The sequence below is a fragment of the Planococcus citri genome, chromosome 3, assembly GCF_950023065.1.
Source record: "Planococcus citri chromosome 3, ihPlaCitr1.1, whole genome shotgun sequence".
Taxonomy (NCBI): domain Eukaryota; kingdom Metazoa; phylum Arthropoda; class Insecta; order Hemiptera; family Pseudococcidae; genus Planococcus; species Planococcus citri.
Window position 1 is genome coordinate 34,805,855 of NC_088679.1, and position 24,302 is coordinate 34,830,156.

At 34.1% G+C, this 24,302-nt stretch overlaps 3 protein-coding genes and 1 long non-coding RNA gene across 4 annotated transcripts; all 4 read left to right on the plus strand.

Annotated features, from left to right (window-relative positions):
• The first annotated feature begins 281 nt into the window (after positions 1-281).
• On the plus strand, positions 282-10,972 carry LOC135838376 (uncharacterized). Its single transcript, XM_065353982.1, has 5 exons — positions 282-438; positions 2,342-4,867; positions 5,441-6,723; positions 8,393-9,614; positions 10,146-10,972. The coding sequence occupies exon 2, from the start codon at positions 2,487-2,489 to the stop codon at positions 2,955-2,957; it is 471 nt and encodes a 156-aa protein (XP_065210054.1). The 5' UTR covers positions 282-438; positions 2,342-2,486; the 3' UTR covers positions 2,958-4,867; positions 5,441-6,723; positions 8,393-9,614; positions 10,146-10,972.
• Positions 10,284-10,703, plus strand: LOC135840581 (uncharacterized). Its single transcript, XM_065357203.1, has one exon. It carries the CDS (start codon positions 10,284-10,286, stop codon positions 10,701-10,703), a length of 420 nt encoding a protein of 139 aa, XP_065213275.1.
• Positions 10,973-13,257: 2,285 nt separating the features above from the next.
• LOC135838377 (uncharacterized) lies at positions 13,258-18,781 on the plus strand. Its single transcript, XR_010557395.1, has 3 exons — positions 13,258-13,752; positions 14,768-16,813; positions 17,689-18,781. It is a non-coding gene; the product is annotated as an uncharacterized LOC135838377 (long non-coding RNA).
• A 1,707-nt stretch (positions 18,782-20,488) lies between these two features.
• Positions 20,489-22,271, plus strand: LOC135840189 (protein no-on-transient A-like). Its single transcript, XM_065356582.1, has 2 exons — positions 20,489-20,655; positions 21,042-22,271. The coding sequence occupies exon 2, from the start codon at positions 21,064-21,066 to the stop codon at positions 21,784-21,786; it is 723 nt and encodes a 240-aa protein (XP_065212654.1). The 5' UTR covers positions 20,489-20,655; positions 21,042-21,063; the 3' UTR covers positions 21,787-22,271.
• The last annotated feature ends 2,031 nt before the right edge of the window (positions 22,272-24,302 follow it).

Sequence of the window (24,302 nt, forward strand, 5' to 3'; positions counted from 1 at the left end):
AACTAAACAGAGACTAATATCCAAAGAACAAAAAAAAATTATTTTTGTACATCAAGGAATCTATAATCAGCATTGATGTACCTGAGGGGTTGAAATGGGTCGTGCCATCTCCCCTTCAAAGGATGAAAATTTTCTACAGATAACAGTAGGTATCCTATGCATCATATGTATTTCACAAATCACAAACCGAACACAGCTCACCATTGCCGCTAAAGTTGAAGGTCAACAGTTGAACATGTGCGACTGCCAATAAGAGGGAGAAATAGGTTGTCTGGGCATATTTTCATTAAAATTACGAGGCAGTAAGCAATATACATTGCGGAGTTGCGGACAATGTTTCGTGAAGATGTGATGTCTTGAGTGTTCTTGTTTGTTATTTTAACAATAATATGTACAATTCTTGAAATCAAAATACCTACTTACGTACCTATTTGAATGGTAAGTGAAAATAATTTTATAATACTATCACTTAGAATAATACATATAAGTAGCGTAAAAGCAGTTTCGTTCTATGAAAATGAGCATTGATCGTATAAAAATATTATAGCCGGTATTCCAGACAAGCCGATAATACATAAATGTACATAGCCGGCTCCAAAAAATTATTGAAGGTGTAGAAAAAATGAAAATTACAGACTATGATTCCTACCTACTTTATTACTATTCATTTCGCTGTCGGTAGAACTTGAATTTTACTAGGTATTGCATACAAATAGAAAACCGCAAGTAACAAAAAATCATTAAAATGGGAAGCATCCTCATTTCTACCAGGGTAGGTAGGTAGGTAGGTAGGTAGGTAGGCGTAGGTGCCTCTTTCAAAATGACTATTATATAGGTCTATACAATTGTTCGATTGATCTCACATAGGGGTCATTCCATGTCAATTCGACCAACAATTTTGAGTCATGTCTTTCGATTTCGCTCAAATTTTTTTTACAATATCTACCCACCCAGTAAGTAAGAAACCCGAAATAAGTTTGGACCCAGCCCCCTCAGGGGGCGGGAGGGGGGCTTCCATTATTTTTACATTGTCTCGAGGTACTCAACTTCAGCAGCGCATTCTTCCAAAACTGATTTCACAGTTCGAAAGGGTATTGAATTTTGAACTTTTTAAGCATTTTGAAATTTTCAAAATTTGAAAGTTGTACTTTCAAATTGAAAGTTCAAATTTCAAAATGGCGATGTTAGTGGGAGCTACCATTTAAAATTCTGAAAAAATTTCCATAGATGTACCTTTTGATGCTTTTTCGAAATATTCAAGTTTTGAGATAGGATCTCTTGATGGAGAGGGAGCACCCCCACCACCAATTTGGGGCAAAACTCTCGAAAAAAATCTGGGGCATGTGATATATCGAATTGTATGTTTTTAACAACGCTGAACATGAATATGACGTTAGATTTTTGATTGGACCCCATCCACAGCCTCCAACATTTTTTTTGGACTTTACTCATTGGGTGAGGTCAATTTGAAAAACTACGGCTATATTCGCGTTCAGCGATATCGAAAACATATCTACTATTTCATGTGTCACACAAATTAAAACCATTTTTTTTTTAGGTTACCCCTCTTGTGGAGGTGCTGGGGGCCATGGATGGGTCCAATCGAAAATCTGACCTCATATTCGTGTTCAGCGTCACCTAAAACATACTATTGGATATGTCGCACGAAAAACCCACTATTATGAACTTTTACCCCATTTGGGGAGGTGCTGGGGGCCGTGGATAGGGTCCAATCGAAAATCTGACCTCATATTCGTGTTCAGCGTTACCAAAAACAAAGAATTCGATATATCACATGCTCCAGATTTTTTTTCGAAAGTTTTGCCCAAAATTGGGGGTGGGGATGCTCTCCCTCCATTAAGAGATCCCATCTCAAAACTTAAACATTTTGAAAGTTCAACTTTCAAATTTTGAAAATTTCAAAATGCTTAAAAAGTTCAAAATTCAATACCCTCTCAAACTGTGAAATCAGTTTTGATCAAAGTATCATAGTTTTGGAAGAATGCGCTGCTGAAATTGACTAACTCGAGACAATGTGAAAATAATGGAAGCCCCCCTCATCCTCCCCATGAGGGGCTTGGTACCAAACTGATTACGGGTTTCTTACTTACTGGGTTAGTATGGTATTGTAAAAAAAATTGGAGCGAAATCGAAAGACATGACTTTCAAAATCGCTGGTCGAATTGTCATGGAATGACCCATAGACACTTTCTTTAATTTTTAGGGTCAATGATCAAACCAAGTAAAATATTATACCTTTACCTACATAGTACGTACTTATTAAAATATAAGCGTACAATCGCACATATTGAAAATAAAGTCAAAACTTTTTCTGTTTTAGCTATATGCGCCCATCAAATCTGGAAACAGACTTGATGAATTTTTCTGCTTGCGCAAGGGTGTTAACCTGGTAACAGCTTCGACCAGTGGATAGAAGATTACCAAATTTGAATTTAACGATTTTTGTCAAATCAATCAAGTCTGCAATGGAAGGACCAGTAGTGTTATTTATGGTGTTCATTGGAATTGTCATAATAATATTGTTGTCATTGATAGTGGCTATATGCTGTTCTGGCAATTGCGAAAATTGTTGTAAAGGAACGAGTAATCAGAATTATTATGGGCAAAGAAACCGTGGAACTAATTATTGTTATAACGACAGTAGTAATGCACATCATTTTGTTGGTTCAGATTATGGTGGCGGAGGTGGATATGATGGTGGTGGTGGTGGCAGTGCATGTGATAGCGGTGGTGGTGGTGGTGGATATGATAGTGGAGGTGGAGGATGTGACAGTGGAGGAGGTGGATGTGATAGTGGAGGAGGCGGATGTGATAGTGGAGGAGGCGGATGTGATAGTGGAGGAGGCGGATGTGATAGTGGAGGAGGCGGATGTGATAGTGGTGGTGGATGTGATAGTGGTGGTGGATGTGATAGTGGTGGTGGTGGATGTGACTAGCAGGTACTCTAGTTTACACATGATTGATGTTGCAATCAAGATACCTGAATATAAGAATCAAAGTTATGCTACGAATTCGTCAAAAAAAAAATCAGAAAGTTGACGTAAGTCACATTGGAAATTGGAATTACGTTGTCATCCATTAGAAGTCACAATCAATAACCTATGGCAGAAGTATGAAAAATAAAGGAATTTAACTTACTGATAGTGGCTTTTGGGCATTTTTTAAAATTTTTTTTACATGTAAACGCATGGGCAAATGCCCACCCAGTAAATTTGAGTTGTCCAAAAAAAATTTTGATTTTCATTCAAAATCACCAATCTATCCTCAAAATTCTTATTTTTAAGAAGCTTTTGCCCTCGCTTGTTCGCTTGGACTAACAATTGTTATTTTCTATTTCTCAAATTAGGTATATTCATAACTGTGCTTAGAAAGTATTTTTGTTAAAACTTTCAAAAATGTCTGTGATGGAAAACCTAACTTTTTACATCAAAATTCTGCTGTTTTCTTGAAACTATAAATTTTGAATAGCTTTTGTTCTCGCTTCGTACGGGCCAATTTGATTCACTTCTTTTGGATTAGTAAGTAGGTATCTCAACTTTCGGGAAACTATTAATGAAATTTAGAAAAAATTGAGATCAGGAAAGTCAAATTCTTACATTAAAATTGATGTTGTTCTATGTACTTTTCGAACTACAAATTCTCCAACACTTTTACCCTCGCTTTGCTCGGGTCGATTAAATTCTCTTCTACGGAGTTGAAGTTTCAAAAACCTATCATTGCATTTGAAAAATGTTGAGATCGGACAAACCGAATTCTATCACTAAAATTAATGTTGTTCTACTTTTCAAGTTACAAAAATTTTCCAAAACAAATTTGCAATGCGAAAAACAGAAAAATTCCAGAAATACTCATGATGTTCGAAGCATTATGAAAAACACAAATTTTTCATTTTTTTTTTAAACAGAACCTGACCATACTAGATTTTTGAGATTTTTTGATACCGCAGCGCTCTCTGCGCAGCCCTGCTGAACCAGGTCAACGGGGCAAAACCAAATTTTTAGGCATGAAAAATCGAAATTAGAAGCAATTTTCTGAAATTATTTCGTGATGTGTGAATGTGTGATGATGGTTTTATGAAAATAATGGCAAAATTACTGCTAGAGTGAAAATTTGTTGAAAAATGGGTCCTAAAAACCAAAAAAAAAAGTCCATTTTTGCATGTTTTATTTCAAATTTTCACTCGCAAGGAGGGCAATGACCCTCTTCGCCCCTCCTCCTGGAAGTCCTGGCTACGCTATTGTCTCTTGCCCACCCAATGAAAATTGCTTAAAAATGGCCTAGACACTAGACAGGCAGATTTCGCGTGTTCAGATAGCTATCATAAATTTCAATTTTTTTATTTTTTTTACAAGTTCATTTTGTGTTTATTTAATAAGTAACTTTGTCTCATTTTAATAATATATAAAAATACTTACACCAGAAATGAAATTATTTATTGCGATTGCAGTAATCAACTTATCAACTAATCAACTGTAGATACGACGTTAGGTTGTGATATGAATCGTGCGCCCTCCCACCCCATCCTCAAAGTGAATGAAAATTTTCTACAGATAACACAGTAGGTAGGTGGACTTACGAGTATCCAACAAAATACTGCTCACCATTGCCGCTAAATTAGAAGGTCAACAGTTGAACATGTGCGACTGCCAATAAGAGGGAGAAAATAGGTTTATCTGGACACATTTTTCATTAAAATTACTCGTACGAAGCAGCATTTAGTTGCAGACAATGTACAGTGAAGATGTGATGTTTTCAGTGTTGAGTGGAAAACACTTGTTTGTTATTTTAACAATACCTATGTGCAATTCTTGAAATCAAAACACCTACTTACCTACGCATTTAAATGGTAAGTGAAAATAATTTTAATAGTATGGTACATATACATACTCGTAGTAGCCTAAAAGCCGTTTCATAGCAAATAGGTACATTTTTGTAGGATAATAGTTTCGTCATTCGATTTTTAAATTCTCTATCCGGTAAAATCGCTTCAATTGTTCCATGAAGATGAGCCTTGATTTTATGAGAATTATTACAGCAGGTAATTCAGACATGCCGATAATAGCAGTTAGGCTCCAAAAAATTATTGAAGGTGTAAAGAAAATGAAAATTAAATTACGAACTATGATCCCTTTAGGTACCCTTATGTCCACTTCCACTTTTGGTATAAGAATAAAACTTTTTTAATCAATTGAAGACGAATAGAAAACCAAGCACGTACCTAAGAAAAATTCTTTAAATGGAAAGCTTCCTAATTTCTGCCGGGGAAGGTAGGTGCCTCGTTCAAAATGACTATAGGTAATAGATTTACGATTGCTCGATTGATCTCACATAGACACTTTCTTTAGGTTCAATGATGAAGTATTAAATAGTTGCGCACTTATTGAAAATATACTAAAATCAAAATCTTTTTCTGTTTTAGTTATGCACATATCAAATCTGGAAACATACTTGGTGAATTTTTCTACGTGACAGCTTCGACCAGTGGATAGAAGATTACCAAATTTGAATTCAACGACTCGTCAAATCAATCAAGTCTGCAATGGATGATCAATTAGGAAGATTTTTAATAATAGCGATCATTGGAGCCGTCATACTAATATTGTTCTTAGTGGCTTTATGCCGTGCTGACTATTGCGAAGGTTGTAATAAGAATTATGGGCGAAGAAACGATGGGACTACCTATGATTATGGCAACAGCAGTCATGCGTATTATGATGGTGGTGGAGGAGGACATGATGGCGGTGGTGGTGGATTTGATAGTGGAGGCGGATGTGATGATGGTGGTGGTGGTGGTGATTGTGGATGTGACTAGGTAGGTACTCGAGTACCTACCTAGTCACATGATCGTGTTGCAATCACGATTCTTGAATACAGAAATCCAAGTTATGCAACGAATTCACCAGAAAAAAAAATCAAAAAAGTCAGGAAGTTGACGTTAGTCTTATTATTATTATACAATTATCATTCGTTGGAAGTCATAATCACTCAACTATTGGTTACAGTAGGAAATAAGAGGAAATTGAACTAATAGTGGCAGATTGCGCCTGTTCAGATCTTATCATAAATTCAATTTTTTATTTTTTTACAAGTTTATTTTTGTTTAATATTTAATAAGTACTTACTATGTCTCATTTGTTTACGTATATAGTGTAAGTAAGTAATATAAAAATACTTTACACTAGAAATGAAATAATTCATTTATTGTCATTGACTCATATCGCATTTGCATATTATACAGGTAGGTATATTTAATCCTAGTCATTGTGGTGCCCAATATTTTTCAAATTTATTAAAATGGTAGCAACTGTTACCATGCGACGTTAGGTTGTGATTTGGGTCGTGCCCTCTTCACCTCCTCAAGTGGATGAGAATTTTCTACATTATAAAACAGTACCTAGGTGTGTAGATGTACTTACATATATGCATCACATGTAGGTATCTCACAAATTCACCGAACTACCGAATACTGCTCACCATTGCAGCTAAATTTGAAGGTCAACAGTTGAACATGTGCGACTGCCAATATAAGAGGGAGAAAATAGGTTTATCTGGACACATTTTTTATTAAAATTACGAGGCAACAGTTGTGTACGCGTACAATGTATAGTGCAGATGTGATGTTTTGAGTGTTCAATGGAAACCACTTGTTTGTTATTTTAACGACATGTACAATTCTTGAAATCAAACTTATGTATTTAAATGGTAAGTGAAAATAGGTAATTTAATAATACGTCTACATATAGATATCTATAGGTTGCCTAAATGCCGTTTTATATTCAATTTCGAAATGCTGCAGTCGATAAAATCGCATCAATTGTTCCATGAAAATGAGCTTTGATTTTATGAAAATTATTACAGCAGGTATATTTTAGGCAAGCTGAAAATAGCAGGCTTCAAAAAATTATTAAAGGTGTAAAAAAATAAAAATTACAGACAATCAGTTTTCATTTTTCAATTTTCAGTTTTTTTAAAAATTTTTTCATAGAGGAGAAGGTACAATTATGGACCCAGGTACAAATATGGACCCCCCATGGTTTAGTGTACATCCACTAGCGCTACGGTCATTCTGGGTACTAAAAAATATACTAGTAGTGTAGTATGGATGATCCAAGTACTTATTTTGGATCCATGCAAACTTGGGTGTCTCTCATCAGCAATTGTTTTTGTTTGCGCATTATTTTCTTCACAATGGAAAATTTTACAAGTTTTTCATTCGGTAATTCATCAACTTCAAATAAAGTTTGGAAAAAAAATTATTAGCGAAGTAAGTAGCTTACAATGTGTACTTTCAAAATATACTTTCATATTTGTCTTTACATTAACTGATTTTCATAATTTTTTTCATTTTTCTCAAACTGCGCCGATTTTTTTCATGGGTATAAATATGGACCCCTAAATTTTTTTACCTAATTTTGATTCAATATTTTTTAGAATGTCGAGAAAAGTGTTATTAGCAAAGAAGACAAGTCCAAAATGTCGAAAATGGAACCACGATTTTTCATTTTTCATAAACTTGGCCAATTTTTTGCATGGGTATAAATATGGACCCCTAAATTTTTTTCATCTAATTTTGATTCAATGGTTTTTAGAATATCGAGAAAAGTGTTATTAATAAAGAAGACAAGTCCAAAGCATCGAAAAACATCTTCAAATAAATTTTTGTTCAATTTTCTGAAATTTTTATTCATTTTTGGAGGGGGTCCATATTTGTACCCGAGTCCATATTTGTACCATTTTATGTCACTTTTCTAAATTTCAAATTTCTCCGTGAGTTTTCAACAAAAAAAAATTTTTTTTTTACACAATATACTAGAGTCTTTGGCCTTTCGAATGGTATATTCGAAAAAAAAATTTGATGATTTTTTCTACCCTTTAAAGCCAAAAAGCTAGAGGGGGTCCATATTTGTACCTTCTCCTCTACCTATTATGTAGTTTTACATTAGTTTTTGTTTTTTCCATATTTTTTAATTTTCTTCTTTTAGTTTATTTTGATAATCTGATACTATTAGATACACCATGCGTTCTGGCATACTTTTTTGAGACGAACAAAAAAGGTTCTCTGATAAAATTACCTATAACTTTTCAAGACGAACAAAAAATGTTCTCTCGTGATGTTGCCCAACTTTGACATTGAAAGAGCTGGAAACAGTAGTTTATAGAAAATTGTGGAATACCTATTCTTGAATGAAAATGATTTACCTGTAGAGCCTTTTATTTCAGAAATTGGTAGCTATATTTTGTCAAGAAACCTGTTTTGTTCGTTTCAAAAAATTATGCCAGAATGCATGGTCAGCACTTTCTTTAAGTTCAATGATGAGGTATTAAATAAGCGCACTTATTGAAAATAAAATCAAAACCTTTTCTGTTTCAGCTATGTGCATATCAAACCTTGAAACAGACTTGATGACGTTTTCTGCGTGACAGCTTCGACCAGTGGATAGAAGATTATCGAATTTGAATTTAACGATTCGTCAAAAAATCAATCAAGTCTGCAATGGATGATCTAGGAAGAGTGTTACTAGTAGTGTGCATAGGAGCCGCCATGATAATATTGTTCTTATCGGCTTTATGCTGTGCTGACACTGCTTGCGGTTGTTGTTTAGATAAAAAGAATAATGGGCGAAGAAACAATGGTACTAATGATGTGTATTATGATGGTGGAGAAGGTGGATATGATGGCGGTGGTGGAGGATGTGATGATGGTGGTGGATGTGATAGCGGTGGCGGATGTGATGATGGTGGTGGTGGTGATTGTGGATGTGACTAGGTACTTACTCTTAGTTTACACAATGTGATCGATGTTGCAATTATGATACTTGAATATAAAATAGAGGTTATGCTACAAATTCGCCAGAAAAAAAATCAGAAAAAATGAGAAAGTTGATGTAATAGTCACATTGGAATTACAATTATACCATCCATTGGAAGTCACAATCACTAAACTATGGCATAAGTATACAAAATAAGAGGAACTTGTTGATCTGATAGTGGCAGATTGCGCGTGTTCAGATATCATAAATACAATTTTTTATTTTTTTACGTTCATTTGTGTTTAAAATTTAATAAGTATGTCTCATTTTTTTAAGTAATATAAAAATATTTACACTAGTAATGAAATAATTCTTTATTGCAATCGTCTCATATTGCATATTAATATTAGCATTCATATTATCAATTTAGGTATGCTATCAACTGTAGATACGACGCTATACTGTGATACGTGTCGTCCACCCCCCCCCCCGTGGTTGAAAATTTTCTATGGATGAAACAGTGTACTTACTTAAACTTATATGCATCACATGTAGGTATCTCACAAAGTAACCCAACAACACTTGCCGCTAAATTTGAAGGTCAACAGTTGAACATGTGCGACTGCTAATAGAGGGAGAATTTAGATAGGTATATATCTGCAGTCTGCAAACATTTTTCATTCAAATTACGAAGCAACATTTTAATATAGTTGCGTATAATGTGTCGTGAAGATGTGATGTTTTTTGTTTTGAGTGTTCGGCGGAAACGACTTGTTTGTTATTTTAATAATACTACCTATATACCTATAATTCTTGAAATCAAAATACCTACTTATTTAAATGGTAAGCGAAATTAATTCAATTAATTCAACATAACATAGGTGCTACAAGGTAGTTTAAAAGTCGTTTCATAGCATTTAGGTGGGTACATTTTTGTAGACCAAATTTTCTAGCCATAACATACTTATCGCATCAAGTATGTATAGCATGAAGAATGAAGATAAGCCTTGTTTTTAAAAAAATATTACGGCAGGTATTTCAGACTAACCGATAATAGCAGGCTCCAAAAAATGTATTAGGTGTAGAAAAATGAAAATTACGAACTGTATGATCCTTACTTCATTACTATTCACTATTCAGCTCATTTGTGGTAGAACTAGAATTTTAATTTTTAAGACGAATATAAAACTAAGAAACAAAAATTCACTCGAATGCGGAAGCTTCTCTTTTCTGCGGGGGTAGTTTGGTGCCTCTTTCAAAATGACTATAATAGGTTTACGATTGATCTCACATAACACTTTTTTTTAGGTTTAATGATAAAATATTAAATAAGCGCACATGTTGAAAATAAAATCAAAACTATTTTTGTTGTAGCTACGCGCACAAAAATCTGCAGGATACGGACTTGATGAATCTTTCTGCATGCGCAAGGCTGATCTTGACAGCTTCAACCAGAGGATAGAAGATTAGCAAATTTGAATTTAACGATTCATCAAATCAACTCAGTCTGCAATGGACGGTGCATCAGTGTTTCTAATAGTGTTCATTGGAACAATCATATTATCATTAATATTAGTGGCAATATGCCCTGCGGAGTGTTGCGATGGTTGCGATGGTACTACAAGTGATCAGAATTATGGGCATACCCGTAATTATCATTATCATAACCACAACAGAAGTCATGGTCATGGCCATCATTTTGGTGATACAGATTATGATGGGGGAGAGGGTGGATATGATGGAGGTGGTGGCAGTGCATGTGATAGTGGAGGAGGTGGGGGTGGATATGATAGTGGTGGTGGTGGATATGATAGTGGCGGTGGAGGAGGTGACAGTGGAGGTGGAGGGTGTGACAGTGGAGGAGGCGGATGTGATAGTGGTGGTGGATGTGATAGTGGTGGTGGATGTGATAGTGGTGGTGGATGTGACTAGGTACTCGTACTTCCACATGATCGATGTTACTATCACGACACCTGAATACAAAAGTCAAAGTTATGCTACGAATTTGTCAGAAAAAAAGTCAAAAACGTTGTCGAAAATTAGTCACATTGGTACTTATTACGATTGCCATCCATTGGAAGTGATCATCATGATGTTCATTACTAAACTATTATGTTTAAAGTAGGAAATAAGAGGAACTTAAACTGAATGTGGCAGATTGCGCGTGTTCAAATATCATAAATTTAATTTTTTATACTTTCTTTGTGTTTATTTTTGTTTAAATTTAAGAAGTACGAGTCTCATTTATTTAAGTAATACAAAAATACTTAGATTAGAAATGAAATGATTTTTTATTGCGATTGTTTCATATCGCATTGGCATAATAGGTATGGCTATGTAGGTGCCTACTTATTTTTCAAATTTATTGAAATTCTAGCAACTGTAGATGCGACGTTACGTTGTGATACCTTGATGAAAGTGTATAGGTACCTACCTATCGTAATTTATGTAGGTAGATACAATTATGTATGTACTTTTGGGTGTCTCGAAAAGAAAAGTCGGAGCATTTTGACTAAATTCAGTGAAGATCTACATTTTTAGTAGAAAGTCACATTCACTCAGAAATGGGTTAGGCAGGGGCTGAAACAAAAAAATAGGTATTCCTTTTTAAGAGGCATCCATATCTTTTCTCCACGGACATCTCCGAAGCTAAAATTTTTTCTCAGTAACTTTCAACTCAAAATGAAAGTCACTGCTGAATTTGGTCAAAATCTTCCATTCTTCCAATATTGTTTTTTTTTTTTTTGGCGATTCTACCTAATGTGTTATTTGAGTACCTAATATACCTACCTATAAACGTATACCTATTGGTTACTCGAGTTACCGATTTTTTTTTGCAGAATAGAATCTCTAAAGCTGCCCTAGTTTAGTTGGCTCTGACATTTGAAAAAATTTCACCCCCGATTTTTTGTCAAAGGTTTTGATATTAATATCTATAATTAGGTATTTAGGTACATATTTACATCTCGATTAATCTCGTTACAGTATGAATCGTATTTTTAGAGAAAATTCCACCAATCAACAAGACTATACGAACGTATGAACACTGTAGGGATGCTCGCACACAAAATAGGTATTTATCTTCCTTACAAAAGACGTGAAAAATAAACAAAATTCCAGTGCAGGGTGTGTACTTAATAAAGGTGTAGGCAAAGGCACATGTATTTTTTGCAAGCTGGAAAACAGCAGTCGAAGTATATCTACGTTTATTTTTCAACTCATTAATGTGTCACATAAACTCGTATTTAGTTGGTGCGAAGGTACATATACTTGCTATAGTTTCGTCCATGTGCCAAAGGTAAGTAAGTAGGTATACACCTACGCAATTTTTACATTTTATCATTGATACGAATCGATAAAACAAAGTTCCCTGAACTTGAATATGCTACAGCAACACGATGCTGTAACTTGGAAGTTTGTCTTCAGCGTGAATTGATTCTATAAATTAGGGGTAGGAAAGTTGTAAGTCTCTGTCTCTATTAGATACGTTAACGATTGACCGACTTTGATTTCAACTCAATCTTGAAGCGGGGGAGGGGGAGTTGAAGTCTCGAGGATCTCACTGGGAAAAAAAAGTTGAGCAGCTAGAAAATTTTGTTCCTTCTGATCCGATTTTAGGACCGAAAAATGAATAGGTAAGTACAAGTAGGATTAAATTAAAGAGAGCGTACACATTGAAAGGACAGAAGAGGACTTCATTTTTCTCCAGCAAATCTTTGATAGGGCTATGTACCTATCGTAACTATACTACAAGAATCAACTGAGCATTTGCCAAAATTGCAACTAAATTTGAAGGTTAACAACTTCGCATGTGACACTGCAAGTAGACGTGGGCGAAAAAATAACTCAAGTTAGTTTTCTATTTACTCGTATACTTGCACGTTTTTCATTAATAACGCGAAGCAACAGACGTTAAACTAGAATGTAGTGTATGATGTGATGCTTATCTACTGCGTTCACTTGATAAGTACTACTTTGTTGTTATTTTAGGCACGCAATTATGTACCATAGGTACCTAATTCCTGATATCAAAATACTTACACTTAGGTACTTAGTACTTACCTATTCAAATGGTGAGTGAAAATTGCATGTGATAAGTGGCGAATTGGCGATGGATGAGGTGTCGAATAACTACACCATTAAAATTTGCCTATTCATGATCATGGGAGGGGGGGGGGTGAAGAACGTAATTTGGTGATGGCTGTGGACGTAGATACTCGTACGATGTATGTATGTAATAGTCAGTGGTGGTAGTGGTGGTGGTGGTGGTTGTGAAGAAATTCAATTTCCTACAAAAAAGATAGCTATACTCGTACTTTGCACACAGGAGGTACTGGTACCTATCTTTAAAGCTAAAGAAGATAGGCAAGCTTGAAAATAAAAAAGAAAGAAATATTCATCTTACAATTAGTTTTTTTTGAGTTTTCTTGAATACCGTCCAGTCGTCCACTGTATTATTGGAGATGAAAAAAGTGACGATGACCACCGAATCTTAAGCATCGTCCTGGTGAATAATGATAGACAGAAAGTTATCTTCTCAATTTTGGGACTGAAGTCGAAACATAATAAAATTGGCTTGAATAAAACAAGAGCATCTGCTGAACAAAAAATTTCAACGAACAGAGAGAAAATAAAATAAAAATTTTCATGTGTGTTAGGTAAATACTTATCCGTCAAGAAAATTGATAGAACACTGACCATATGAGAAAATTATTCTTGCTGCTATGCTGCTAAATTATAAGGTTAAAAGATGAATACATAGTGAAATTGGATTGCTCTAAGACAGGCGGGAGATAAAAATTTGTTATCTATACAATATGATTTTTATTTTAAAACGAATCGACATTATTCGCGCGCGGATTAGCGGAGGATGTTATCGTAAATGTATCGAACGCGTTTTGTTCTCGTGCATTTAAATAAAACTAGCCAGTTTTTATTTTAAGGACGTAATTATAATTCGTGGTATCAAAATATTCTAATGGTGAGTGAATGTTACCTATACACTATGTGCATGTTTCACACTTGATTTATGTACTTGTTTTAATTTCTGCATTTGACTCTCAAGTTTATTGGGTTTATTGGTGGGAAATGCATAGTTTGTTTTATAAGATTAAATTTGAGTTCTTCTCCTTCTTCTTCAAAAAAAATAATATTTCAAATACCTAAGCCGAATACAGACCATTAACAGGCTTCAAAAAAATTGTTTATATATGAGTGGAATAAAATGAAAAAGACTTCCTAAAAAATGCAAGCTTCAGAAAAATGCTGGTTTTTCATTTCCTACGACTCGACAGAGAAAAAAAGTTCATTTGGAATTTTTATCTTATCAAGACACATTTTGAGAAGTTCTGACCATAGCAAAATTTTGCCAACATTGGAACGCAAACTGCTTGGAAGTGTGGACGACTGAGCTACTGACGTAAATTTTCACAGATGAAGACCATAGCAATAATTTACTTTCGTTAAATCACTATGTTTATACTTGCTGATTTTTCTCCTCAGTATTGTGCACTTCTCAAAAAGGGATTGAAAGTTGAAGAAAAATTGTAGCGTTTTAAGCATTGATTAAAAAAAAGATTTTGATTTACGATTTTTTGACCTAGGTATAAGAAATTCGACGACGACTGGGTATTTTAAAACCTTGCGAATAGGATAACAATTCATGATTATTTTTTGAAAGCACATCTTTCTTCTTTTTAGTATATGTACATTGACTTCCGAAAAATTCATTCAAAAGGAAGACGAACAAGAGCTTAACTAGGAATTTGAGATATGAATGCAGAAATTGTCATTTTTATGCGAAATAAAGATGGATATTGAAAAAATGGGGATTTAAGTTAAGTACATTTATGAATAAATCGTAATCTGCAGAATGGTTTCGGTCGTTTTACACTGTGGGAGTAAATATATGTATAGTCGAGGGAGGCAAAAGGATCTTTGCAAGTTCATTATTTATTTTGATTTATTTTCTCATATCAGACTCCCTTCTGTTTTAGGTGAACATTTATCAGAGACCTTCTGCCAGATTCCATGAATAATAATTGTACCTATATTTATTAACTAGCACATAGGTGATGACAATCGGCAGTAAACAGGACGTTATTTTATCCAAATTGAACAATCCATCTAAGCGCCAAATCAGCTAAGACCGCAATGGAGCCGGTTGTAAATGTGATTATAATAGTGTTTATAGTAGCAATAATAACACTTCTTCTGAAATGCTGTAACGACTGTATTAGAGGTGGTAATAATAATAATTATCTGGGAAGAACCCCTAAAGCGGATTATCGTTATTATCCTAACAGCAGCAATGTCGGTGGGGTGGGAGTAGACGGAGCAAGTGTGAGTGTTGCAGGATTTGATGGTGGGGGAGCTGGATATGATGGTGGGGGTGGTGCGATGGATAGCGGTGGTGGTGGCGGTGGGTTTGATGGTAGCGGTGGAGGAGGTGATAGTGGTGGTGGTGGAGGAGGTGGTGATAGTGGCGGTGGCGGAGGGGGTGAGTAAGAATTAAAATTATCATACTCATTAGGTTGGGTACTCTTTTACTCCATCTTCTGCAAAATGATATGGGGATTCGAAAAACACGGGGGGGGGGGGTAAAACATAGATATACCATGGTAAAATTTTTGGGTCTCAGGCTCATGCTCATACCTCTGTCTGTCTACCGCGCTTTAAAATTTTAAAATTTATTATTCAGAAAATCGCTAGAAAATTTAGAAATTTATTTCAACAATGATTGATTAAATATCTAGGTAAGTAGCCTATGTAGGGTACCTATTTGAAAGTTGAAAAAAAAGTTTTTGAAATTTTCATAGAACTTCAGAATAATTACCTACTTCAAAAATCGTCAACACCTGATATTAAGATATATTTTTTTTTTTTGAAAAAAATTAATTTTATTTTCAATTTAAATTCAAAAGTTTAAAATCCCAATAGATTTTTCCATGTTTCTTTTAATACCATATCAAGCTTTTTTTGAAATCTCCCTTCAACTTTCTGGGAAAAAAGTCGAAGATGACCCACCTTGACTTAGAGTTTATAATATTACCCATAGGCATGGATATTTTTGCATGCATTACTTACCTGCGTCAAAGAATAATTGTGATATTAATTTTTACAATGAAGTAGATATGGTAGAATTTAAGAATGTACATAGGCTTATATCTATCCTAAATTAAACTGTATGTTGAAAATTCTTATTGAAAAATAATAAATTCAGGAAGTTGGTTGGTATATCTATCTTTTAAAAAAAATTCATATAGAGAAATGCCTGCATGGTAGTCGTTGAAATGACATTTTGGCGTTTTAATGCCTGTTTTTCACAATGGAAAATGTGTCCTGCTGAATGTGTAGTGTACCATTGTGTACCTTTTAGGCCTACCTATCGGCTATCACTCGGGTCTCAGGTATTGAATAAATACTTCTTCTGTACACGTGTACAGTTAATAGCTATGTAGCAACCAACAAGTAAACACAAAACAGCTGAAAATACCTGCTGGTATCTTTTCGAGCAGTGATGCAACTCACAAAAAAGTTGACTGCTTTTTGTTTAAAACTTCTACTCAATTCATTTAAACTCAATATCTACTTAATAATTAATTAAAGGGTAGAAAACTATATTTGAAAATAATTGTGATAAAAGATAGATACGAATTCTCACACTGTACAAAATCCGCACATGCGGCATTTACTTGTAAGTATAATATTCCAAAACATTGTATGTATCATTCTGGATTTTTGTAAAAGAAAAGAACCACGTAGAGAATGTTTTCGTTCGCTGGAAGAGGAACAATAGTCCATTTTGTTTGTACTATAGGTATGCGATGTCACGTAGAGGGGTAGAAAAGAATTATAGGTCTTTATCTACCTGTAGTCCTCTGGAGGCGATGCAACCTTGCACTCGAATGTTATCTAGCTGTTATCTACAATGTAAATAAGTGAATGTATAATGTTCTGTTTTTAAATAAAACCACGCTGTTGTCAAATTTGGAGCACATACCTGATACCTAAGGAATTTCTTGAATAAAAATATTCGAATGGTGAGTAAAAATCATTTGGATTGTTTCATATTAATTTAATAATTATTTATTACGAAAAATACTCGAGGTAAGCCAGGATCCATTTCAGACACCCCCTCCCCTTATAAAAATTCTTGATGATGAAAAAATATGATGCTCACCTAACGAATAAAAATCCAATTTTCTTAATCACCATTCTATGAAAACGATAATACTTTCTGTTTCTAGGAAAATCGTGCATCATAATATATTAAAAAACAAAAAAAATCGTAGATAGTAAAGGAAAAAAAATAATACGAAACAGAGATAAACTTTTCACTCTCAAATTCATAGTTATTTTTCTTTTCGAAAATTAGCTAGATACACTGAATCGTATATGATAATAGTACCTATATATTTAAACTTGAACTCAAAGTTCAAACACTGGTTCATTATTCAAAATAATATTGGTACTTAAGTAATATTCAATCTTAATTACGGAGATAATTATACTTTGGTTCAATTTTATAGTTGAAAAAATCCAATGCCCAATGAATTGGTAAATAATTACGCTAAGCCTTCGAAAAATGACTTTCTGACATTTTATCGGACTTTTTCTTTTGCGTTTCTGTAATTTTAAACTTTAAGTTGACTTGAGCAAAAAACCATATCGATGATTTACAATAACTTTCTTTACGCACGTGCACTTTATAACTACCTATCTTGAACATTCTTTTTTGCTTCACAAATCACAAATGACGTTGTAAGTCTCAGAGAGGTAGGCACACGTAAATAGGTAAGTAAGGTACGAGTATACTTACCTATCTTTTTACATTCTGTAATCGATAAAACAGGTATAGCTACTAAAATAGCGATCAAATAGGAAAAAATTTACACAAGACCCTCTTTTGTTTCAGCTGATCATCAAATGTTAAGGCGGACTTGATGAATTATTTTTCATGCGTGAACGACGATTACAGTCATATGTACAGCAAATAGATTTCCATACTTATACCTACTCGTATGAACCATAAACGGATCGTCAAATCAGTTAAACTTGCAATGGAGGACATTAATATCACCTTACTCCAGATTTTAATAGCAGTAATCCTAGGCTCAGTATTGTTAGTGGCGATCATACTTGTAGTGAAATTCTTTGTTAAATGTTGCGATCGTAAATGTTGTGGTGGTGAAAGTGATCAAACTCAAAGAACCAGCAATCACCGAAGAGGGAGAATCTCAGACGTGAATCACTCGTATTATAATAATCACGATAACAGTAATTCATTTGGTCTCGCCGGCGTCCCCGGATTTAATTTGTTTGGAATGGGGGCAAATAATAGTGGATGTGTCAGTAGTGATATCACATATTTTAGCGGAGGTGGTAATAATTCATGTGATATTGGCGGAGGTGGTGGATTTGGAGGGGGTGGATTCGACTGTGGTGGAGGAGGTGGAGGTGGAGGCGGTTTTGATGGTGGTGGAGGTGGAGCATGCGGCTGTGATTAAATTCTGTTCAAGTTGTACGTACATATTTATGTTCAACTTTTATACTTACAATATTACATAAGTACCTATCAGTTTTTTGTATGTGTTGAAATTGTGATATTTTAAAAATAGGTAGCTAGGGGTTCTAAGGTTAATTTACGTAGGTAGATACGAGTATGTTTTATAAATAACCAGAAATCGAAAAAAAAACATTAATCATAGACATTTTTATCCGATTCTGATTTTTGAAATTCTGTTCTTTATTTCTTGTCTGCTGAATTCCCAAGCTCGAGATATTTATGTGGTTTATTTCAAATTACCATGCAGAACTGTCCCGGTAATCTATTTAATTGAACATTGAATAGAATTGAAATTGTTCATTTACAAAGAACATACTTAGTTCATAGATGTGAAAAAGACCCAAAAGAGGAAGTCGAACTGATGAATGTTTAATGTCTTCAATGATATCACAATTCATAGTCTAAAGTTCATACAGTCGTTAGTCTTGCTGATGTTCCTAAACATACGAGTACTACCTCAAACATGAATTAATTTCATTTGCGAATTTTCATATCGCATCTGACTATACTTTTTAATTTTTATAAGTAGATAATTATTGTAAGTATAGGTACTCACTCGTTAATTTTAGGTACCTACGTCATTAGTTTGTGTATTATTAATAAAAATATATTATATGTTCGAACTCACCTGTCGAAAATTTCTTTTGCAAATAACCCATCCCTCCTACAGGTAAGTACGAGTATAAAACTATACTGCGGGATTTAATTGAAAAAAGTATTTGTTAGATGTACTTAGTATAAGGGCTATATTGATTTAAAAAGTAGGGTGTACAGAGCTTAAAAAATGAAAACAATTACAAGATTATCGAATCTGTTAACAGACGAAAAACTCACTTGTGGAGTCATTTGGACTGCAATCTCAACAAAGACTCTACTGTGGGAGAGGGGAATGGTTGACTAAAAAATAAAATACAAACTCAAAACTATCGCTGTGGGTTTCAAAACAAATATTTTTTGACTTTCCCTAAATTGTTTTAGTTAAAAAATATAGTTTACTCTCTGGAATACACATAGACCATGTGCCAGGGTTGCCAGACTTGTTTTCTAATTTTTTTGTCCAACAAAAAATCAAAATTGAATAAATTGTATTTTTTGAACATTTTTAACAGATAAATTTTGAAAATTTTGATGAATTCTTAAGTTTTTTTTTGTAATACTGATACCTAAGTAAAAACACTGCAGAAACACAACAAACAGGAGAACATACCAGTTGGAGTGTTAAAAACTTGCACAAATAAAGCAATAACGCAGAGATTTTTCTGTAGATGACTCATTCCTTCAAAAGGTTCTTCAGACGTAAAATTTTAAAATTTTCATTTGATAAATAGATTAGATTATTCCGGCCAATCTCACTTGTACTTAGTACTTAATTTTTTTTTATTGAGTACCTAAAGTGATATTTTTAAAAATGGAATCAAACAATCAATCTCAGTACCTAATTTATTCTGTATTTTAAAAATTCAAATTGAGAATGTATTACACCATTTTGGAATTGATTGGTGGAATTGTGAACCATTCTGGGGCCTCCGGACTACTTCTTAAGATTTTTTGGATTTCCCAGTTTTCAAAAAATTCCATCAAACAGGTTCAAATGAAATTCTGCATCAGCAACTCAGATTACCTATTTGTTCTTGTGACATCGTTCATATGTACATATCTATCTACTCCTGCATAAATTTTCAAAATTCGTTCTTTCCTCTTCAAATCCACATTTTAACAACATTTTTCAAGAACTAAAAAATGTAGAAATCTGTCCTGCCAATTAAATTAAAATTTCACAATGAATCCGTGAACAGCAGTACCATACGTTTTCGAGTCTACTGCATTTTCTATTTCCTTTCAACTGTACCCACTATTAATTCTAGCACTTTATTTAATTCGAAAGGAGTATTTTAGTGTTCGTATCATACACGCCTATAACTACTAAAAATTATTGATCTTGAAATTTTTACTTCAATTTCGTAGGTTTTCAAGTCCAATTACCTAAATTGTTTCTGCTCATGTTGATTTCATTTTCAAATAGTTGAAGTTTTCCCGCCATTATACCAAGCAACCAATACAAGTTACGTTTTTAGAAGGCGAAGGTCAACTTGTGCGATGGGGATTGCGCGGCGTACATTGACGAAAATAAATTGTTTATATGGTGTGGTATTCCAACATTGACGCCGCGTATTATACTAGTGAAGCATGTACTGTGAAGTACGGTGAACGTGTGTGTATTCCTAGTTGGTTTATATTTCAAAGTTCATTGTTTTTCACGATGCGGTAGCGTATCCGAAATAGCACTTGGAAGAATTTGAATAGATAATTTCAAAGGTTAGTAAAAAAATTGATCTTTTTAAAAATAAGGTGGCCGTTGACGTAATGAAATAGGTATCTGATTAGGTAGTCTGTGGAATCGCAACATTGTTTGCAAAGAACTTTCACGTTTTGTACTAAATATACCTACAATGTTATTATTTCGACGAATTATTTTCTCAACAACATTGCCCTATGACGTCAACGACGCGACCAGCGTGTTACCGTTACCGGTGTTGCTGTGTTGACGAACACGATTGGGCGTGTAAATTCCGGAAGAGTATCTTTAAAATAGGTGTTTGTGTATAGGTATACCTACCTAATCCTAATATAGGCCAGCAAATCATTACTACCGATAGGAATATGACATTAATGAAGGCGTTATCCGATTTAATATGTTTCAGCCGTTGGAATTACTTCGGCAGAATGGAAGATCAATTTTTTATGGGTGATAGCAGTCCTTACGACAATGAATTTCATACCAGAATTAAACGTGCTGCTACATCAGACAATCTCTTTCTGTACTTCATTCTGTCCGTCATGGCTGTGGTCATTTTAGCAGCAATATGTATGTTTTGTTGCGATAACGGTGGCGGCAGCAGCGGTGGCAGCGGAGGAAACGGAGGAAACGGAGGAAGAAATGGAAAAAAGTCCAGAGTAGGAAGAGTTTATTATCAGTCTCGACCAAAAATGCACAAGAACAAGAATTCGACTTATTACGACGATGATGATTGCTACGTTCAAAATCAGAGCACTTTGAGGGATGTCGACGCGAATGATTATAGAGACAATGACGACGATAGAAGAAGTTACGATTCTGATCATGATCGCGGACATCATCATCATCATCACCACAACGATAGCACAAATCATCACCATCACCATGACAGCGGCCACCACGATAGCAGTCATCACGACAGCAGTCACCATTTCAGCAGCCATCATGACAGTAGCAGTCATTTCAGCAGTCACCATGACAGTAGTGGTGGTGGTGGAGGATATGATGGTGGTGGTGGTGGAGGAGGAGGCGATAGTGGTGGTGGTGGTGGATGTGATAGTGGTGGAGGAGGAGGCGATAGTGGTGGTGGTGGTGGTGGATGTGATAGTGGTGGAGGAGGAGGTGATAGTGGCGGTGGTGGATGTGACTAATTTTCTACTAAAAAAATCGTACCTATTTTTAGACATGTGTTTATCGTGATATATCAAGTAAAATTTTTGTGTGTTTCTTTATTTTTTATTTTTTGATATGTAATTGTAATTTGTGATATGTTATTACGAGGCATTTTTTTTCATACCTAGTACCTACTTTTAATTCCAGTCCAGATGTACTTATCTGCGTATGTACTTACATTTAATTTTATACTTTTTCTATTGTGATAATACCTTCATCTAAGAGCTTGTATTAAACAACTATTTACTGTTTACGAAACTAGGTACTTCATTTGCAATATGTATTAGGCACCCGTAATACCTGTTCGTTTCAGTACCATACGCGTTTTTATACTCATAAAAACCCTTTTTTGTGTTAGTTTTAGTGTTGCTTCATTATACTCAACATCGATTTGGTTAGCCCTATTTCATTTTGATTGTTGTATTTTTTTTCTCTTTTTCATTATACATTTCGTACATGTGCATCTTTTTGTGCAATAATTTGTTCGACTTTAATCATTGCATTTTTTTATCTTGAAAAGTAAGGATTTGTCTCTTTCTTACTTTTACTTCAGGATCTTTGAGGAAATTGCGCAATTTTACTAATTTAAAGTACCTAACTTTTACTCTTATCATAAGTGTTCTGAGATCTAATATTGTTGGATTTTAAGTTTTCCGAATTTATCTGTCAGATTATCTCCCCTCTACCAATCTATAATTCTGAACAAATTTTTACAAATCCGAAATTATTGCTTTCAAAAATTTATGATTTTTCAAGTTCTTAAAGTGACATACAAGATTATTATAATTTAGGACTAATCATGAAAAAAAAATTCAATTGAATAGCTGAAGTTTGTGCTCAGATGAGTTTGAATTGGTTGTTATTTCTTAGTCGACTTTTCATTTATCAATCTACAGTTTAAAATCAACGTAATAAAATAACCAAAAGAGTAGTTTTGAGTTTTCAGATCCACGTCCATGGTTTTAAAAAAAATTGAAAAAAATGGAAAAAATGAAATAGATTCCTACTTATGTAGATGTTTTGAAAAATATATTTTTTGATTCCTCCATATTGAGTCTCCGAACACTCAACATATTAAAATAAAAAAAGTACTTCAAAATAGGTACCTAATAAGTAAGTAATACCTACTTGCATAATATTTTTTGGAATTAAAAAAAAAGAGGAGAAAGAAATGAAATTTTGATTTGATCATTAGACTAATCTTGGAACATAGAAAAATGAAATGCAGGTATGTACCTACTTATACGATTTGAAAAAATGATTTGCAATATGGCTAGATTTGCTTAATCAAATTTTTCAATTGATTTTTCAAATAATAAAAAATTGATCCCAATTCCCAGCAAGGCTACCTTTTGATCTGCTGAGTCCACTGAAAGTGATTTGGAGCCCTTTGAAGCTTTCAGCGACATTTTAGAAGTTCCAATTGTCAAAAAAACGACTTAAAATCTGTTCAAACGAACTATGAAAACATTGTCATGAATGAGAAAGCTCATTTAAACCAATTTAGAGAATTTTTGTAGAAACTTGAAATTTCCTTCATGTTGACTCAGCAGTTCAGAAAATTGGCGTGAATCAAATTTCAGCTTCTCAACTCACAATCAGTTAGATGGAATTTCGTTTTCGTAAAAATTGTAATTGAAATAAATTTGTTGAGGTTTCCAGAATCCAGAACGACTCAAATTGACTCAAAACTGCTTTTAGTTCATTCGGAATTTCCTTTTTGTAAAAATTGTAGTTTCAAAAAATTTCTTGGGGCTCCAGAACGACTCAAATTGACTGAACTACTTCCAGTTCATTTGATGGGTCAAAAATAGGGCAAATGCCATATTTTAGATTTTTAGCTAATTAGGTAAAGGAACTTTCAATTTTTTTCTTTTTGGCCTTTTTGATTTTTAAAAATTCTAAAATGATGAAGTTGAATTTCTAAAATTTTAGTGGAGGGGGGTATTTTTGTATGGGCATTCGATCTACTTTTGTTTGGATTCGAATTTTCGAATTGCTAATTTGAATATATCTCTCTGTATTTTGTGAGCATAATGTACCTACCACCTACCTGTAGATCCACGCTTTATGAAAATCTTTCAAATGGGCTACCCGCAATTCAACTCCTTTCAGTGAACTTCTTAGCATTGACTTAACCAGACGAGAAACTTTAAAGTATCTACGAATGTTTCTCTCAATGAAACTGTCGTATTAAATTGAAATTCAGATCAATTTCTGAGAACCACTGTCTTTTGAAAATGTTTCATTGGACGATTAGGAATAGGGCGCATATTCTCAGGAAGGATACACGGGGAAATAGGCACCTGGGTTTTATTTTAATCAATTATTGAAGAATAAGTGTAGGTAAGTGATTGGTCATAACATCTCTTTCAACAACATTTTTCATGGAGATTCGTCGAAAAAAAAATTGCATAAAGCAAGGAAAATCAAAACCTCTGCTTTTTTTGCAGTGATTTTGACTTTTCAATACATTCGATCGTAAATACATATC

What these genes read in the sequence shown, in the direction of transcription:
- LOC135838376 (XM_065353982.1), top strand. Translation starts at nt 2,487, where the DNA reads ATGGAAGGACCAGTAGTGTTATTTATGGTGTTCATTGGAATTGTCATA.
- LOC135840581 (XM_065357203.1), top strand. Translation starts at nt 10,284, where the DNA reads ATGGACGGTGCATCAGTGTTTCTAATAGTGTTCATTGGAACAATCATA.
- LOC135840189 (XM_065356582.1), top strand. Translation starts at nt 21,064, where the DNA reads ATGGAAGATCAATTTTTTATGGGTGATAGCAGTCCTTACGACAATGAA.